This window comes from Neopelma chrysocephalum, unplaced genomic scaffold (assembly GCF_003984885.1).
Source record: "Neopelma chrysocephalum unplaced genomic scaffold, ASM398488v2 Primary Assembly neopelma1_68, whole genome shotgun sequence".
Lineage (NCBI taxonomy): Eukaryota > Metazoa > Chordata > Aves > Passeriformes > Pipridae > Neopelma > Neopelma chrysocephalum.
Window position 1 is genome coordinate 4,673,670 of NW_020897727.1, and position 20,318 is coordinate 4,693,987.

Below are 20,318 nucleotides of genomic sequence, written 5' to 3' on the forward strand. Positions count from 1 at the left end.
TCAGAGTGGTATGGTGCAGTGTTACAGCACTTTGCAGAGCTATACACAGTGAGATTATCCCTATGAGAAACACTTCTATCTAACAACTTGATACTTTTTAAAAGATTCACTGAGCATAAAACTAAAGTAACTGGTGCTGACTTCTCAAGATCTTTACTGCTGATGTATTTTTCCAGTTCTTTGGAACTTGCTTGTTATTTCCAAGTTTTTAGAAAATTAACCTTTACAGAGTTCTCCAGAAATAATTTTAATACTTTGCATAAAACCAGTCATCCTGTACCTGTAGTTCTCAGGCCATAATGAGTGTTTTAGGAACATGTCATTTCCAACAGCCAATCAGCAAAAGAAGCAGAGCAGGAAGCACCAGCCAAGTCACTCAGACACCTTCATGTCACCCTCTCCCCTACACTGTTGTGCAAACAGCAGAGCTCAAGCTTTTATGGGAGGGTGAAACTGAAGTAAAACAGGTCCAAACAAACCTCTGTTATAATGGCTTTTTGCTCCTTGACCCTCCTGGCTTCTTCTGAACATTGTTCAAGGCTGAAGACTTTGGAGAGAGGCAGCGGTTTTCCACTTCGGCACAGAACGGCTTGGCACGTCCCCACATTGGCGACCGTCAGAGAAAAGTTGCTGGCTGGATCAGCCACCTCGTGACGAATATAGCACAGGACAGCAGAGGAACCCAGCTTCTGCCCAGCCATGCCCAGCTTCCTGTGGGAGGAGAAGGTGTAGGAGGCTCCAGACTCCAGTGACAGGCATTCTGGAAGGCTGCCTCACCCCACCTAATACATTGATATGCCAGTGCAGGTCCCACCAGGACCAGCTTGCTCACTGTCCTACCTGTGGGAGACCAAGAAGGTGTTGGACATGAACATGGTGTCTGACTGCTGTACCTCCTCCAGGAGCACATCGGCCATGGTGCATTGCAGTAAGCGTGGCAGTTCTTCATTCTTGTCACCATCAAACATGCCATAGACAGCTTCCACCCCCTCTGCAAAGCTCCCCAGTGCCAGGGATGACACACACAGTCTGTCACAAAAGCATACAAGTGAAGTTAATATGTCTTAAAAGGTTATATGGTCCCCAAAACCATAGCCATCAGGCACCTTGCTGTGAGTGCCACTCTGACAGGGTAGCAAAGCCACTGTCCCTACAGTCACTGCCCCGGGAGATGTACAGCTGAACTTTATTATTGGAACTCCCAAACCCTCCATGACCACAAGCAGGAAAGGGCAACATGCACAGCTGGCAAGAGAAAAAGCATCTCTGCTGGAGTGGGAAGGAAAGTCCAAGTGTCCTAGAGTAAGTGTGAAAGTTGAAAGAAAAGACAATGTGGAGGTTTGTGTTACTAGGACTTAGTAAGAAATCTGGAGAGATGGATGGGACGGATGAGCTCTTGGGCAAAACAGGTCTGCATGGGTGCTCAGCAGTGCACTCTGCCCAGCACCCTCAGAAGACAAAGTATCAGCATCCACCACACCACAATACTCACTTATTTCTTTGGCCTGCCATCTCAGCTACACCGTGACTCCAGAAGGAAGAAGTGAGTGCCGAGTCTGCCGTGAGGGAGGGCTTAGCATCAATCTTCAGTGTGGTAATGTGACTACAGAGAGAACAGAAGTCACGCTCTTCTAGACCCTGCTGAACAGGTTGTAGCCATAGGACCTTGTCCAGTCAAGAGTTTTAGATAGCAGTTTGTGGAAAAAACTGCATCAAGGAGAGAAATTTAAGGTCTTGGCCTTCTGGAGATATCTGGCTGCTTATGCCAGAGACAGCTGGGAGAACCTCATACGACCTGAAAAACTGCTTGCTCTTATGTTTTGGACTTTTTCCTACCTACAGACAGAAGTCTCAGCTGCCTCAGGCAGGGAACATTAGACCATGCAGTGCTGTGATACACACTTTACTATCCCATTTCCTCCCCTGGGAAGGGTTACCCTTCCCCCTAGTGCAGGTCACTACTGGGTTGACATCTTGATAGCTCACCTGAAGATATCCAGTGTCTTGTGTTCTAGCACCAGGTTTGTGTTTCCGCTCAGGTCCAGCTCTTGCAAGGCACCTGGCAGTGCCTCAGGGATTAGGATTTCGGTTAACTCATTGCAGCTCAAGTCCACAAACTGCAGTAGCAACAAACAGCATAATGACAAAGAAAATACTCTTTGTTGTGTCATGTCATCAGTTACTCCAATGCTCCTTACAAACAGCCCTGTTACTGATTGTTTCCCACACACAGGTCATGAAAATGGGTCTGACTTGTCAGCTGGAGAATTATTTATAAGCAGTAAAGACAAAACTTGCAATAGCCAGGACTCCAATACTGAAAGACGAGGTCACACTAAAGATAAAAGAAGGCCTCTATATTCAAACCTGCCTAGCTATAATAACATTGCCCACTGTCTCAAATGCCAGAAACTGGAAATTCCAAGTCAGAGAGGGGGTAAAGGTGAATGAGAGATGATCTTTGATCAACTCAGAAAGGTGACAGATCTAGAATGCATATCCTGTACCCTGTTCTCGAGTTGATCGAGAAAAATCATAGAACCACAGAATTGTTTGTGTTGGAATGGTCTGTTAGAGCTCATTTTCTTCCACCCCTGCCATGGGCAGGGACACCTTCCACTATCCCAGGTTGCTCTAAGCCCTGTCGAGTCTGGCCTTGAACACTTCCAGGGATGGGACAGCCACAGCTTCTCTGGACAACCTGTGCCAGGGCCTCACCACCCTCACAGGGAAGAGTTTCTTCCTAATATTGAACCTAAACCTACTCTCTTTCAGTTTAAAGCCACTTCCCCTTGTACCGTCACTCCATTCCCTTGTCCAAAGTCTCTCTCCAGCTCTCCTGTAGACACTCTAGGTACTGGAAGGGACTCTAAGGTCTCCCTAGAGCTTTCTCTTTTGCAGGCTGAACACCCCCAGCTCTCCCAGCCTGTCTCCATAGGATAGGTGCCCCAGCCCTCTGATCATCTTCATGGCCCCCTCTAGACTCACTCTTAATAGATCCATGTCCTTCCTGTGCAGGGATCCCAGAGCTGGAGGGAGCACTGCAGGTGGGGGTCTCATCTTAGTGGGGCAGAGGGGCAGAATCCTCCCCTTCCCTGCTGCCCACACTGTGGGATCAGCCCAGGGCACGTGGGATTTCTGGGTGCCTCTCATCCACCCAAGTCCTTCTCCCCAGGGCTACTCTTGATCCCTTCATCCCCCAGCACGGATTGATACTGGCCGTAGCACCTGCACTTGGCCTTGCTGGGATCTCCAGTTTCTCTCCACTTTCTCTAGTTTCTCTAGCAGTTAGTTTTATTTTCTAACCCAAACTTTCCCCTGACATCTCTTTGTCTTCTCCATATGAATACCTGAATACGGGGCAAATGCAGGATCTCTGGAAAGATGCTGATTTCATTAGAATGTGCAATAAGTGTATGAAGTAGCTTGCAGTTCGCAACTGTTGTAGGAATTGTTTTCAGTTTGTTGCCGCTCAGATTCAGTTCTTCCAAGTGTTCCAGCTTACTAAGTTTGCTGAAAAGGAAACAAAAAAGTACTGTAACTTACAGATAAGAACTTGTCACTTTCTGAAGCTGCAGAATCCATAGACATTGCCCTTTATGAGCTACTTTTCTGATTTATTGATAAGAGACCAAAAGTCCTAAGAGATGCTCTAGTAAGAGTGTAGGGTTGGCTTGGCTTGGATGTGCCTGGCTTGGATTTCTACAACAGACAGGCCCCCTTACTATCACTGCTGAAGCTGCAAATACCACCCCGTCCACACAACTAGGTGTATCCCTTGGTCCCTCTGGATGGCACCACAACTAGGAGGACAGGAAGCCCTCCAGACAACAGTACCTTGTGCCAATCCCTTAACATGCTTCTCCTGACTTTGTGTGTAGAAATGTCAGGCTTTTGTCATCAAGCCACAGGGAGAGCATCTCGCTCTGTCTCTGGCTCCCCTACAATCCTGGGGAGCACTGTCGTGCCCAGAAGTCTTACTGACTTACCTTGCAGGGAAAGTCTGCAGGTTGTTGTTTGCCAGATGCAGGATCCGTAGGTTTGGGTGTCCCACCAAGACAGGGATGGACTGATCTGTGAGGTTGTTATTGGTCAAGTACAGCAGCTGCAGCATACTCAGACTCTCCTCCCCCACACATGCAGAGGGCAATGACTCCAGACTGTTTGCAGATGCATTCAGGTACCTGAGGCTAACCACAGCAAGTGCAAGAATCAGACTTCACATCATCCAAACCACTCTATTAACAGCGGGAAAATAAGCTATACATATGCCAGTGTGGACAGCAGCATCAGACAGGAGGCCAGACAGCACTGTAACATCCCTACTCACTTTAAGATTTATGAGTCTACTAATGACATATTAGCTATATAACACTGTGGATGCACACAGCATTTTACAGTAAACAGTGAATACTGAAGAGCCTGTGGGTAATACTGGTGGAAGCACACACCATAAACCTTTAGTAAGACTTTAAAAGAAGGTCTGATTCCTCTCTGAATAGACAGTTATGAAGGGTTGTTCATTTGTAAAGGTCTCTCTCATTGTTCTCCAGTGACCTGATGTACTTTCTGCTGCAATATCTGAAAATCTGTCTGGCTTCTTTCCTTTGCACCTGAATTTACGACTACTTTTAGAAACAAAGCTCTTCAGGCAGTAATGTGATCTTAAAAACAACTGCAACTGAAGCTAATTCTTCAGCTGGCTGTTGGGTTAAGCAAGCCTCTCTTTTCCTGTAATTTAACAGTAACATGGACTGATTCCTTCAAATCAGCTTGATAGCTTCCCTAATGGCACCTGAATTACCTCCTCATAAAGGGCACACCTTGTTATCTCTTGTGCAAACAGCACCTTGCAAGGACAGTCACGCACGTGCCACTTTAAGCCTTTATGGCTCCAAAGGATAATGCAGACAAAAGACATTTGCTACTGACACTCACTTCAGAGCCTTGAGAAAGAGTGTCTCTGGGAGTTTAGTCAACAGGTTGTGCTGAAGGTCCAGCACCTCCAGTGGAATGTGTTCTAGAAGAGGTGGAAGGCTCTGCAGACGATTGTGCCCAACCATCAACTTCCGAAGGCTCAGGCTGCTGAGGACCCTAGAAGGACACAGGGTTTTCTGTTTAACTTGGTTCACTCCTCTTGACATCCCCAGAGTGGGAAAGGTAGTATTTAATCCACTTAATTTGACTGTATAGCAGAGAAAAATTAAAATACACCGATCCATAAAATGTAAACAATGACAAAGCAGAACAACACACAATGCCTCAGTCACTCTAAATGCTTGGAAGCATATCTGCATTTCCCTCTATTCTACTGCAGACTGGTATCTTGTGATGCAGGTCTGTTGGTGTGCATGTGCCCAGCATTCTCTCAGGCAGACAGAGAAGTCAAAAGGATGGCTTTAAATGCCTGCTTTCAGCTGCAGGCAGAAAGAAGTGCTTCCTGGTGCCAATCTAAATTCAAAGCTTTAACTAGCTGCTTAACACTCCTGCATTATTCCCGAGGCAGTAAATTATTCTTTGCATAACATATATAAAATTTGATCTCTTTCATCCATTGATATGGCTAAAATTATCTTCTAACTTCTCATTATCACATCCTTGTTACATCCTTTTCTTGCTTTTGATGTATATAACTTTTCTGTGACAATCATTAGAATGTCACTGTCTATCATTTCCTATGCCTCTTGCTTTAACTTCTTCAACCTATGCTCTGCATTTCTTCCCTGCCACCCACTCCTCCATTCAATTTTAATGCAGCTTACCCTAGACACTGTGTCATTCATTACACTCACACCCCCACCAAACACCCTTGTTAAGCTGCTTTGCTTCTTCCCAGAATATCCTCCATACCATAATACCTGAAAACTTATATTAGTTCCTGGCTCTCCTTTACTGCATTTCTGCAGAAAGTGAAAGGGAAACAGAGAGAAAGGAGCTGGCTGATTATGTGCTGTAAAAGCTACCTTTGAGATCAGCTGTATTGTCCCTTTGTGGTGATTCCCCATCAAAGGTAACAGATAAAATTTCTGTACATATTAGGGTCTCACCTATGACCTGACCTGTGTTCACAGACACTATGATAACACAAATAAGTCATAGCAGTGTGTTCTATATCAGGTGCAAACAGCGGTAGTAGCAGCCAAAAGCACAGGAGGGAATTACCTGGCCTCTGTTGTTAAAGAGGCTGACCTAGAAATTAGTTCCTTCCAACATTTGAATACAGAGTATTTTCAATGCTGCATAGATAAAGTGGATTATATCTGCGTACAACAAGGAATAAAGCAACTGGAATAGCACTGCTGCTCTCTGTTCCCAGACAGCTCACTGTAGAAGAAAGCTCAGCTCCGTTTACAAAGGTTTGCTGACCTTGATGGAAGCTCCACAAGGAGGTTGTAGCTCACATCCAAAACTTCCAGTTTCTTTGCTTCACAGGCCCAGTCTGGGACACACTGTAGTTGATTGCTGAGAAAAGCAAGTGGGAAAAGCTAGACACCAGCGTTCTATATGGAACAGACCCTGTTTGAATGAAGTTAGTGACAGCCAAACCAAAAACAACAGACAAAAAATGAACACCAGCATCCAAGTTAGTCATATGGAATTTATCTCATGGCTAAGCTGTGTAATGCAAACTGAGCTGGTGCATGACTTGGGAGGGCATCCTGTCTTGCAGGTCTCACAACACTGCTCCAAAGGCAGACATAGGCAATGAAAGCAACAGCAGAGACCACTGGCAGCTACTCTAAATGTTTGCTCCACAGATCCCCACCATTCAGCCCAGTAAGCTGCCACAAGTTCAGTGGTCCCTGCTTGGCTTTTCTGATCACAGACTACAGCTGAAGGACAGCCAGTCACCTGGACAGGCCATACTGGTTCAGAGGAGCTTCTGGTCTGGAACACTTTCACCACTTTTAGTGCCAAGCTTTGCAGTTATATTGTGTTTAATTGCTCTCAACTCTGTCGAAAGCTTAAAACTTCCAGAAAATTTTGTAGGAAACAGCAAAGGTGTCCAGATACTTGCTTTAAATTCTGTGCTGTATGGTCACTTACTGAGAGAGTTCTAGACACGTCAGTTGAGCAGGAACCGGATAAATATTGACAGCTGCCAGACCTGATGAAGTAAAGCAAATAAGTCTGATTGCAGAGCTTCAGAGAGAAAACAGCACAGGGAAAATGAGACTCATTGTCTTTCTTTATGGAGACTCAAGGTCTCTATTGATCCTATCTAACACAGAATTCACAATTCATACATCTGCCATATGGCACTACAGCATCTCACTATCCCATTTCTCAACCTGTCATGTGGGGCACCAGAACAAAGGAGAACTGTACTTTTCTTTGTGAGCTCCCCGACAGATCTCACTGGTAGATGAATTCCTTGGACAGTAACTCAACACCACAACCTCCCCCCGGTACACATCCTGTGCACACACATGCATATGTGATCCCTAGGAGTTAACCTCAGAGGACCCATCACATACGGTCTTGCCACAATAACACCAGATTAAGTATTATTTTATGTGTGGGAGAGGGCAAATGGCTGTTTTCCTTTACTCCTGAGGCTTAAAGGGAGAAGGCAGGTGAAGAAGACATAGAGACATACAATTGCTGTTGGCATAGAGGGCCCGAAGGGAGAAGCCACTCAGCGTCAGCTCTCTCAGCTTATTCCGCTCACAGTGCAGCTGCTCCAGGCTGCCCAAGGAGCTCAGATCCAGATCTGTCATCTGATTGTCTCGTAAATCCATGTAAGTCACAGATTTGTTCCCCTCCAGAGTGTCAGCAGTTGCTCTTTTCAGGTTGTTCAGCCTAAACACTCAGAGATGAGTTAAAAAGTCAGAAAACAGAACACTGAACACTGGACATCAGTAAGAAGAGAGAAGAAACAAAAGGAAAGGAAGAGTTCTGGTGAAGGCTAACACCAAAGGTAAGCACAGTGAAATGCATGAGGAGCAATGGTGAATTTCAGGCAGTCAACACAAACAAAAACATTTCCTTTGTCTACACTACCATGTGTAACCATTTTACTCATTCCCCAGTTTCTAAGAGATTCTGAAGAAAGATTCAGTCTAGGAAAGAGAAGCCAGGTCAAGGGACTGCTATTTTACACTAACACACAAAGCTAATGCAGAGGACATTAGACTGCCTGACCACAGCAAAAACCTCTTTGTTCCTTTCTGAGAGTACTGCAGTTGGCAGCCTGGAGAATCAGGATCACATCACTAGGGCCAGGAGGCAAGAAAGGGAAGGACAGATCAAAGAGCTACCAAAGCTCAGCGTAACAACATATCACAAGAGGAAACTAGAGGGCTGGGTCACATTCAGTGTCAGGCACTGCTCAGTTAGCCCTGCTTTTCCAAGTGGATTCTGCACACCCTCAGAAACAGAACTCCCTAAAAGCTAAAGAATCAGTAAGACAAAAAACTGCACCTAGTTTATTGCAAAACGTACTAGAAGTTACACAGCTCCTCTGCTGCTACTAGAAGGCAGCAATCTGGATTTATAGACACCTGCAAGCTTCCCCCTTACCTCAGGTCCACACTTTTGATGTGACTCATACGGTTCAGCATTGCCAGGTCCAGGGTCTCCAGCAAGTTCCCTGCCAGGGCTAGTTTGTCTAAGGCGACGAGTTTCTCACAAATTGCTGGCAGTTCACAGAAGTTATTGAAAGAAAGCCCAAGACAGCTGAGCTGCTGGAGATTTCCCAGCTCTTCTGGTAAGGACATGAGGAAATTGCCATCAAGCCAGAAGGTCTGGAGACTGCAGCAGTGAAAAAGAGAAAATAATTCCACAAAGAGTAGTGAACCTCGCATTTAGTATTTTCAGTGCATTTCCTCATGTAGCTAGCTGGTCTCAGTGTGGCTATTTTTCAAAGATACCTAACAGCTAATTTTATTCTTGTACACACAAAGTTACTAAAGCACTTTTATCACACATGTAATAAGCTTGGAACTGCATATATGCAATACCAAATAGTTCTTAAATTATTTTGAAGGTAAACTTCCAGTTGTGCCAAAGACTGTAAGTTAACACAAGCAAAATACAAATCAGTACTTACGTTGTAAATGAAAGTTATTTACTTAATTACTTGGTTTTCTAAAAATGGTGCAGTTTAATCACAATATCTACCACAATAACACATTGGTAGCAGATTTTAACACTCTAGTTGTCTGTTCCAACACTGGGAAAAGAATAGGAAGGCTTTCTGTTGTAAGATGAATTGTTTCAAAGTTTGCATGGCTTTTGAGACTCAGATCCCAAATATACAATTTCTCTTACTATGATTATGTTCCAACAGAGAACTTCCTGACCAGTGTTTAGTGGTGGTAGAAGTGCAATCTGAGGCCACAAAATGTTCTTATGAATAAGGGCTCAAGGAGTCATCAAGATAACTGGACCCATAACTAAGCTGTAAACCTCCCTAAAGTGTAAGCCTACACACAGCTTTTTCCTCACAGTTTGCATATGGCTAAAAGATCACACTGGAAATTACTTGCTCACATCCAGTGTGGCTTCAGACACTCCTTTTTTAAAAACACAAGCTGGAGGAAAAGCAGGTCACAATGAACCAAAAGCATGACATTGATGTGTATCTAAACAAATGTAATAATAGTCCTGCAATTAAATTTACCTAAGCTTAAGTTTTTATACATTTGGGGTAGCTAAAGGGGAAAATGGACAAGGCTTTTATTCCAGCAAACACCTTATGACAAAATCTTCAGATGGGATTGTCCCAATATTTCCATGTTAAAATCCTCTAACACAAAAAGCAGCCAACTCTGCAGAACACTATCAAAACATACCCAGTGCTGACAAAAAAAATCACTAGACCCCTGTGAGAAGTTACCACAGAAAAGTTTTCTGTAACAAATTAAAACTTCAATAGAAATTCCATCAGTACTGAAAATATTAATACAAATAATAAATTCAAAAAGTCACACAACTCTGCAGCTGCAGAGGAATGCGCATTGACCCATCTGAGAAACAACACAATTGCTTTCAATGCCTCAGCTGCATCAAGTTTCCTCATCTTTTCTACACCAGCAACCTTAACATTTTAACAATAGTGATTAAGGGATTGCACATCTTGGTTCTTGACCTTCTGCTGGAGTCAAATCAATCATTCAGCCTTCATATGCAGAACAGGCTGCCCTACACTCACACTTCCAGAAGCAGTACCTGCATGTCAGCAGTGCTCAGCTGAGGCACCAAGGCTGGTTATGATCACAGGTGAAAAGAACATACTCACTTCAACAGTTTGCCAATCTCACTTGGCAGGTAATGAAGTCCATTACAGGAAATATTAAGCTCTGTCAGAGTAGAGATCTCACACAGTGATACAGGAAACTCTCCCAGTCTATTATTGGACAGGTTCAGATTCTTCAACTGAGAAAACCTATTGGCAAGAACGCTAGTTAATTCATAAACCTAAAAGGCCTCAAAACAAGAACATACAAAACCAGTCATAAAGAATTCTTAAGTCTTTGTACATTGGTGATACAATCAGCTAACTTGTTATAGTAGTTCCTGCACAAATTTAATTTTAAGTCACTGATATTTTTCACAGTGGTCATGCTGAAAGCGATCAAATACCATGGTTTTACTGAAGAAACTGATAATGACCTCCTACCCTGATTTGACAGGCTTCCTCCTAGTGACTAAGATTAAGAAGACTAAAATACTCAGTTCAAAAAAATAAACTTCAAAGAATTAACTAGACTAAAAGTCTACAATTATGTTTCTCGGGAAAAGAGGAGCTGAAAACATTCACTGTGACTATTCTGAGAACAAAACAGAAAAGGGGAACCCCTTTTCAAGCTGAGCACAACAGAAAGCTGAGCAGAGCTGTGAAAGGGAAAACTAGGAAAGTGCTCACTTCATGCCGGGAAGCCTCAAGACCTGCACCCAGAGGTGCTTGAACAGGATTCCATGTCTACAGTGCCCCTCACTCAGCACACTACTCCAGGCCCCAAGTGCTGACACAGCCCCATGGTCACTACAGTCCCACCTGTGCTTAACAAATGATTGCCTGTTCCATCCCCTTCCATCACTGGGCAAGGTCCAAAGAGAGAGAAGGAATTCGCATGGGCTGGGGTAACATAGAGGAGATTCTTCTCCAAGAGTTCCTGCCTCTTTCTACAGGAAACAAAAGTATTTTTCCCCACGTAATAACCTCCTCATCCCAAATTGGAATCACCAGAAATTATTCAGTGGGGAAATTAATATCTGACTTTTATGAAGTAACTACAAATTTCATGTACCATAGAACTACTTCTTGGAAACAAAAGTTCATTCATCTGCCCCACCTGAGTTTTTGCCAGGCATTGGTGAGTAGCTCTTATTTTGAAGCAAAAGTTTTAATATAGTTAACAAAACTAAGGTTAATGAGCTTGAGGGAGAATATTGCTTCTAGCTTGAGATGTTTTAAAATATAAGACTGAAAGATTCTGAGGTATTTTTATTTTTTATAGTGACCCTTCATCAGACTCAAAATACTTGGAATGATCTGTGTAGGAATTATGCATTATATTTCTCCACTTTGCTTCGTAATCTTGGGGGGGTGGTTGTTCTTTTGAAAGAGGGAGCATAGCTGAAACTTGGACATGGGTTGTTTGCTTTGAGTATCCTGTCATATAAATAAGGCACTGGCATTCCATTTTTGCTGCAGCCACAGACTCTCTTGTACTGCAACTGAATGCCAAACAGAAAGATGTTGTGTTGGTAAAAGCCTTCCTCAAGGGAACACACTGCATAATGCAAAGATCTAACAAGGATACAAAAACCAGAAACTTGCACATGGAACTTCAGCACAATATTGAAGAAGAATAAAACAACGAGGATAAACCTAAAGATTTGAACTTTCTTATTAGTTGGTTCAACTTGAAGAGATTTAGGACAGGTCACAGCTCTCAGGTTCTGAAATCAGCAAACATTTTAATGAAATTGCTTTCTCTGGAGTTCTGCAATGGCTACAGCACCTCTCCTTAACACCAAGCAGCATTTCTCTCTCATTAGCAAAGTGTGGTGAGAAGCTGCCCCAAGAGACACAGCACTACACACAACAGCACAACCAATGTTTAGAGTTCATCCCTCTGCAACAATATCAAAGCAGACAGAAAAGGGGCATTAAAGTTTCCAAAAGATGAAGGGAAACTGGTAGATGACACAGCTTGGTCTGAGATTCCTTGAGCAGCCTTCCATACTCAATGGGGAGAACAATACTCAAAAGCTTTGAGTTCTCCTTCTGTTCCTTCTCCTTTGCCCCAATAAGCTCATGTAGGGATGTAGGAATGGAGTGCAAACACAACTGTTATTCAAGCTGTATACATGAACCAGGTATTACAGGGAATAAAGATCCTGAAATCATTGTGGGTCCTGAAGTTTTGGTCTGTGCTCTCACAGGCATACCGACACAACAGCAAAGAGGTGTGGAAACAGTAATGAATCTTCCATGGGATGACCATCCTCTGCTCAGCAGCCCAAACTGGTGCTGCCCTGAAATATTCCCTGTTTAACACAATAACCTGTTCTGCCAGCAAAGCACCCCAGCACAACTCTGTATCTGCTGGCTAAAATGCTGATAAGAGACATGCACACATAACGTGTGTACACACATCAGTGAAGATCAGATCTGAGTGTTTTTCAGAAAAGGGAGATACTTGAAAGGCAGTTTGTTTTGTTAAAAGTGAGCTAGGACATAAAACATGTAGGGTTATTTAATGCCCTTTGCTTAACATTTTCCCTTCAGTTAATTCTTTTTGTTCCATTACTGTAGTTATAGCTAATCAGACTCCTAGAGCTTTAAAGAGTTCCCGAGAGGAAGAGATCTGACTATTGCAAAAAATTCTGCTGTTGGGAATTGACAGTCTCAAGGCACTGGTGGCACATACTGCAAGTGAGCAAAGGTCTTTTTGTGGGGCTGTGACCTGAGAAACATCCTAAAAACCTCAGAAAGAAAACCTTTTCAAAAGGCAATGAGCAGCCTTATGTGGGCTACCTAATGCTACCTGTTTATTCAAGATTGTGTGAAGTGAGGGCTTCTTTTATGGCTTTTGTTTGTTTGAGGATTTCAGCTTCATCAGACATAGTCACTGCCAGGAAAAGAGTCGAGTTTCTGACATGTCAGATTTCTTGTTGACTACATGCAAGGTCAAAAGAAATTTCAAGCCCCTTTGCTGATCCTGTGAACCAAGGATACCGCATTTTAGAAAATAAAGTTTTGGTACGGTTTACATCATCATACAATGTAATTGAAGAGAGAAGTAGAAAGCAAAATCTTAAATTATTTTAAGCAGCTTTTCCAATAACAAAATCTACTACAATTCAACAGTTAGAAAACATTTAAACAAGTTTGGAATTAAAACCAGACTAGATTCGGCTCTCAATGAAACTGCAAAGTATTCCCACAGGTGAGTAATTTTTTTCCCTTTATACCCCCATGGATACCTGGGTATCTCATGACTGTGAAAGAAGAAAAATGAAATAACACACTAATAGGCCCCTAGAGACAAACAAAACAAACCCACCACCCACCGCTCCTGCTCTGCCCCCACCCCTGCAAAAAAGCAAACCTCAAAACCCCAAAACAACAACAAAAAAAACCCTAAGCAGTTTTGCAAAGTTTCTTCAAATGCATTTTTCTTAAGGCACAATGTGTTCCAAACAGAGCCATTGGACAATATTACTACAGGCTTCCTACTGGCTTTTGAAATCCATAAAGCAACTCCTTGAATCCTACTTAGCATGGCTAGTATAGATATCAACAGACTAATCTTCCTCTAGATTTTTATGGGTTTTGAGAATTAATTTAAAAATATTTTTGTAAGACACCTTGGCTTACCTAAGATGACTACATCATGCTTCCATACCATCACACAACTGCTACTCTCTTAAAAGTAGATCAAAGTTTCCAAAGCAAAACTGGAGTCTCATAGGCCCTCTGCCAATTCCAAATGCACATTAAGAACTTGCCAAAATATTTTTTTTTCAGATCTGAATTTCTTCTTACAAACTTATTTACTCACAATAGCAGCATTATGCTTTCCCTCACCTTTTATTTTATACCCCAAGATGTTCTCTGTTTAAGCAAGCAGTCTTATATTACTATTGTATCACATCCATATAAGTGGCACATCACCCCACAATGCTCATCTCAGATCAGAATTAGCACAGAATCTGTGGAAGGGAGCTCATGAATACTCTAAGTTGTTGGGAGTTTATGCCTGCCTGTGCTGTCCAGTTCTGCTTCCAAACCCCTCACTTGTTAGAGCTTCCTGAAGATCACTCTTTTTATCAATCCCAAGAGAACTGGCAAATGTAGAAGAAAAATAATTCTTTGCAGACCTGCAAAGAGAGTCGAGACTCCCTGCTCCACTTGATCTCATAAAATTGTGTCGTAGGTTGAGGTAGGTGATATCTTGACTGTAGAAGAGGTGTTCAGGTAGTTCCTCAAGGCTGTAGCATGAAAGATCAACCATGCTAAGTCGCATAGACACAACCTGAAAAGGAGGAGAAAGAGCTGCAGCTGTGCAATGATTTTTCTCTGGAAGTCTAATGGAAGGCCAAAGAATGCAAAGGTGAAAGTAGCAAATAATTTGCAAGAACATGAAATAACTCCTTGTATCCATCAAGTAGAGTCCATGGAGTATGAATCTATGCCATTTGCTACACCCTGACACGGATACCAACCTGGACTCACACAAAGCCCTTCTCTGTATGTGCACAGCGCACTGCCTAAAGTCAACCTAATGGAGAAAAACAGATCTTGGGCTGAGGAAACTCTTGAGAAAGGATGATCTCCAAGTGCCTTCCAAAGGTGCAAGTAGCAACAGGAAGCAGTTGATTTTCCAGTTCAGTTCTTTGAGGTTTACAGAACCTCTGCCTGGCTGCTTCTTCTGTACTTCTATCTACTTTTTTTTTGTTAGTTTGTTAAGGGTATAAAATTTGAAACAACCTGTTATGAAAAGCCTTAATAAGTTATGGTTTTGCAATACTTCATAAAGTCTTTGCAAATACCGGATCTCCTTTCATTAAGTATGTTTTATTTCAAGGTCTTTGATACTTCACTTGACATTTTATGACCTGCTTTAATCTGACCTTATTTCATAGATCATTTATAGATATTTTACAAAATATATACACACCCATTTATACATGGGTTATATACACAACCATATCTATGAGGCCAAAGTGTGGTTCAGCATTAAGCTATCACCATCTAATTGCACTCTAATGTGAAATAAAGCAGGTCAGTGTGTTCCGATGCACATGTCCCCCACTGACCTATGATCTCTGTGACTCAAATCTACCAGGGCAACCCTGTGAATGCCCAGCTCGCACTTCAGGCAGGTTCAAGTATGGCAACAAGTGCAATTTGGAGGTTTCTGTGGTTGTAAAGTCAGTCATTCCCTGGGGTTTGCTCTAGTGACCTGTCATCAAGTTACTCTCACAGGTGCAGCAGGGGTTAAAACAACACAGAACTACTGCTGGACGTTGTTGCACAGGTAGAAGAGAAGAAAAGGCTAAAAGAAAAATCTCTGTAGTCCAGAGCATAAAGGAAATAAAGAAAGCTGGAAAGTGTCCTAGGTACTTTCCCCAACATCCTAGCTTCTCCTCTGCCTGCAGACCAAGCCTGCATCCAAAAACCCTTCCTATCCCTCCACCCACTGCCCGAAGCACAGCGTCCCCAGGGCCTCACCGTGGATGCCCTCCGGTGCCACCGCTGGCACTCTGCCAGTGAGTCAAAGGAAACGTGGTACGTTTGAGCCTGTGCTCCAGCCGAGGTGAAAGCAAGGGTGTACTGCCGACGTTTCATCTCTTCCACCTGCAAAGAGAGAATTGACAACAGTCTGCCTAAGCTCCAGCAGCTACAACCGACCTGGAGTCTAGGGTGAGGTATTAATGGCCACTAGTAATATTGCATTTTGCTGAAAACACAGCTGTAAAGTCACTGGAGGAAAACTCAGAAGTAAATCCTGCTTAACACCTTTCTGATGTAGATCCAAGAAGTAATAATTTCCAGGGTGTCCATTCACAACGTTAGCTAGTAATGTGAAAGCAGAAGTAGCGTCTCTTCATTTTAGTAGCCTTCAGACTACTACTTAAGCAAAGCAAGCAGAAAAGGGCTGTGTGTGTTAACACTGTTACAAAAGCCTACATTAGCCTCTTGTGGACGATTCCCATCATTACAATCCCTTCTTCCTTCCCAAGCTACAGGGAGCTAACCAAAAAAAAGCCTTACCTTCCCTCCAATGAGAGGCAAGATGTGCATCTTCCCTGCATGGCTGTCCTTCACCGAGGACACAATGAGGCACGTGCCACAGAGAGTGACTGAGCGCTCTGCCCACTTGTGCAGCTGGGTCTTTCCTTTGCGGACGTTATAGACTCCAGAGAGGAGAATGCGATCCAGCTGTTCCACCTGACACGGCTTTTCTGAAGAAAAAGGGGTCATTAGCATTTACTTTCCATACATTCTTCGTTTTCGTCTGAGTGTACAAATAACGACACAGATTTGACATGCAAAACCAGGTGTTGTAAAGAACAGGTAGACAAGTTACACTTTAAAAAAAAAAAGCCTCATGCAAAGAACAAGCAACTTCCTCAGCTGAGCATCAGCAACATCATGTGCCTCCCAAGCAATGTTAGAATGGCTGCCATGCAGCGTGTTTTTAATCTACAGATAATTACAGACCTTAGCAAACCTATGTGCCTGACAAATATCCTTTATTCAGATGCAACAGAAAAGCACTTTCAAACTCTTGTTAAATCAGCTAAAGTCACAGAAATCATCAAATAAGTGGCTTCTACTGGACTTTCAGGGAAGGCCTGGAAAATCAGCTACAGAAGGAAGTTCTTTCCCTGAGGATGACTGTTGTGGTTTTGCCTGGGATACAATTCATTTTCTTCCTAGCAGACGGTGGAGGGCTGTGTTCTGGATTCCATGTGAGAATAATGTTGATAACACCCTGCTGTTTGGGTTGTTGCTCAGCAGTGCTCACCCCAAGTCAAGGACTTTTCAGTGTCCCATTCTCTGCAGCGAGCAGGTGCACAAGAAGATGGAAGGAAGCACGGCTGGGACAGCTGATCCAAACTGTCAAAAGTGGTATTCCACACCATAGAAGATCATGCCCACTTGTACAAACTGGAAGAAGGGGGCCAGAAGGGCCCATCACTGCTCAGGGAGGGGCAGTGGTCAGTGTGTGATGAGCAATTGTATTGTGCATCACTTGTGTTTTATTCCTCTCTGTTATTTCCCTTTTCATTACAATTATTGTTATTATATTACTTTATTTCAATTATTAAACTGTTCCCAGCCCACAGGTTTTACCTTTTTCCAATTCTCCTTCCCATCCCATGGAGGAAGCAGTGTGTGGGGTGAGCAGATGCGTGGTGCTTAGTGGCCACCTGGTGTTAAACCACAACAGTCCTTTTTTGTGCCACATGTGGGGCACAAACGGTGGGACAGACAGATCTGACCAGACTGTGCTAAAACAAATTTGCTATAAGCATTTATTGTACTGGTTTAATAGTGGCTGGTCACAATGTTGATTTATTTGCTCTGTTTTGTTGCACTTACGTACCACCTTACCTGCTGTAAGGGCTGGGTTAAGGTTATCGTGTTGTACCTTGTCATCTGGTCTGTGTGCTCAGCACAGCCCTCATCTCTTGTGCTCTGGTGCCATATAGTGGAAAACACCAACAATGACAGTCTGCCTTTTCTTCTTGGAGAGCCTGCCTAGGAAGCAGACACTTCCCATATCCTCCTTTTCTCTACCAGGCTAATTACAACAGCCTTTGGGAATTTTGAATATCCTTGGGAAGTTGAAACCATTGTGGTCCTACTGCTAGGAACCATGAATGTGGTTCATGTCTTTTTTAGAGTGAAGCAACTATTTGCAGCTACTCTAAGCCATGACAAGCACTGTGGCTGCTCAGATCTGACTGGAGGCTGCTGCTGAGTGCTGGAATGGACATGCTGGAACTCCAAAAGGAAGTGGAGCCAAAGGCAGCCCAGCAGTGTCACAGCTGATATTACTAATGCATTCTTCTCCACCCCTTTGACAGCAGAGTGCAGTTCGCTTTCACTTGGAGGGATGTCCAGTACACCTGGCATCAACTGCCCCAGGGGTGGAAATACAGCCCCACCACCTGCCATGGCCTGATCCTGACTGCACTGGAACAGGGGGAAGCTCCGGAACACCTGCAATACACAGCTGATATCATCACATGGGGTAACACAGCAGAAGAGGTTTTTGAGAAAGGGAAAAAATAGTCCAAATGCTTCTGAAAGTTGGTTTTGCTATAAAACAAAGGTCAGTGGACCTGCACAGAAGATCCATTTTTTTAGGAATAAAATGGCAAGATAGATGTCATCAGATTGCAGTGGATATGATTAACAAGATAATAACAATGGCTCCACCAACTAACAAGCAAGAAACACACGCTTTTTTAGGCATTGTGGGATTTTGGAGAATGTATATTCCAGATTACAGTCTGATTGTCAGCTCTCTCCATCAAGTGACCTGGAAGAAGAATGATTTCAAATGGGGCCCTAAGCAACAACAAGCCTTTGAACACATCAAGCAGGAGACTGTTCAAGCAGTAGCCCTTGGGCCATTTGTTCATGCAGCCTTGGGCCAGTCCAAACAGGACAAGATGTAAAACATGAGCTTTACAGTGCAGATGGGAAGAATGGCCCTACCTGGAGCCTCTGGCACAAAGCATCAGAGACACTCAAGCTCAATCCTTCAGCTTCTGGAGTCAGGGACAGAGGATTTGAAGCCCACTATACTCTAACTGAAAAAGAGATACTGGCAGCATATGAAGGGCTTTGAGCTGCTTTGGAAGTGACTGGCACTGAGGCCCAGCTGCTCCTGGCACCTCGCTGGGGTGTTGGGCTGGATGTTCAAAAGGAGGGTCTCCTCTGTGCATCATGCAAATGATGCTACATGGAGTAAGCGGGTCACATGGATCATACAACAAGCTCAAATAGGGAACCTCAGTCATCCAGGAATCTTGGAAGTGATCATGGACTGGCCAGAAGGCAAAGATTTCCAAATGTCCCCACAGGAGGAGGTGACACATGCTGAAGAGGCCCCACTGTATTAAGGACCAGAAAGTGAGAAGCAATATGCCTTGATCACTGTTGCTGAGCAGTGCCTACCCCAAGCCAAGGACCTTTTAATGTCTCTCAGATGCTTTTCAAGATTCTGTCCACTGTTTATGCTCTCTTACTGATTAGGAATATTTTCCAAATAGTCACTTAATTGAACACTTTAAAGAATAGGAATAAGCCTGACCTGACAGAGCAATGAGTTTGAAGAGTTAAGAATCTCCTCATATAAAATTTTTATTCATTTTATCCTAAATAATCCCCAAGACAGATGCTGGCAACTGATACTTTGTTTTACTTTGGAAAGGATACTTTTTCTTTTAGAAGTTGCTGCTGACACGCTGCTTATCTCTTGAACTGTCCTACAAGTGTCCTGATATCCAGAAGCAGCATGAAGCTGCAGGGATTCATATTCCAGTATTCTCTTCCCCTAAAGTCAGATAGAGGAACTGAGTAGCCAACACATGTCAGACAATGATAAAAAAATCTCATTAGATGGGCTGGAAAAATATTCTCACTGTTGGTTATACACGCCCCACTTCCAGACACAAACCATACTCCAAACATTTATTAGGAGCAAAAAGTTAACTATCAACTAAAGCTGTTATACTGTTTCTCAGTTAGACAGCAGATCTTCAGCTTGCCAAATCTAAAGCGTTGTCTTGATGCCCATACCTGGCTGAAACATTTAGTTGTTTATTTGCAACAGTTTGTTTCGTTTCAGGGACACGAAGTTTGGCAGATGTCCTTTATTAGTGAGAAACTGTAAGCATCCACAGAAAAAATTGCTTTGATTTCACCAAGCTGAAAGATTAGCCCCAGACTTGTAAGAAAACAGGATTATGGGACCACAAGTGGTGTCCTACTGACTGCTACAGCAGCACTGTTCCAAGCATTACTAAACAGCTACACCAATCCTCTGGTTTCCCTATCTGCTCCAAAACCATGACACCTATGTCCTAGAGCAGGGCCAGGGGAGGCCATGGAAACAGTCAGGTGGCTGGAGCACCTCTCATATGGAGACAGACTCCTATGAGAAAGCTGAGGTTGTTCAGCCCAGAGAAGGGAAAGCTCTGGGAAGAAAGAAACAAGAAAAGCATAGGAAGACTTTTTACCAAGGCCTGTAGTGACAGAACAAGGGGCACCAGTTCTAACCTGAAAGAGGGCAGATTTAGATTAGACATAAGGAAGAAATGTTTTACAGTGAGGTTGG

The 20,318-nt window shown here is 43.4% G+C and overlaps 1 protein-coding gene across 1 annotated transcript in view; it reads right to left on the bottom strand.

Annotated features, from left to right (window-relative positions):
* The window catches only part of PHLPP2 (PH domain and leucine rich repeat protein phosphatase 2), a 32,094-nt gene that overhangs the window by 2,920 nt on the left and 8,856 nt on the right, over positions 1-20,318 (bottom strand). The window contains exons 4-18 of the mRNA XM_027685116.1: positions 16,235-16,425; positions 15,692-15,817; positions 14,338-14,492; positions 10,244-10,390; positions 8,524-8,754; positions 7,601-7,803; positions 7,048-7,108; positions 6,367-6,462; positions 4,939-5,094; positions 3,990-4,190; positions 3,351-3,513; positions 1,987-2,117; positions 1,493-1,603; positions 841-1,029; positions 480-711 (exon numbers count right to left, since the gene is read on the bottom strand). Of these exons, the coding sequence (XP_027540917.1) occupies positions 480-711; positions 841-1,029; positions 1,493-1,603; positions 1,987-2,117; positions 3,351-3,513; positions 3,990-4,190; positions 4,939-5,094; positions 6,367-6,462; positions 7,048-7,108; positions 7,601-7,803; positions 8,524-8,754; positions 10,244-10,390; positions 14,338-14,492; positions 15,692-15,817; positions 16,235-16,425 (2,393 nt within the window). The remainder of the gene's footprint in view (positions 1-479; positions 712-840; positions 1,030-1,492; positions 1,604-1,986; positions 2,118-3,350; positions 3,514-3,989; positions 4,191-4,938; positions 5,095-6,366; positions 6,463-7,047; positions 7,109-7,600; positions 7,804-8,523; positions 8,755-10,243; positions 10,391-14,337; positions 14,493-15,691; positions 15,818-16,234; positions 16,426-20,318) is intronic.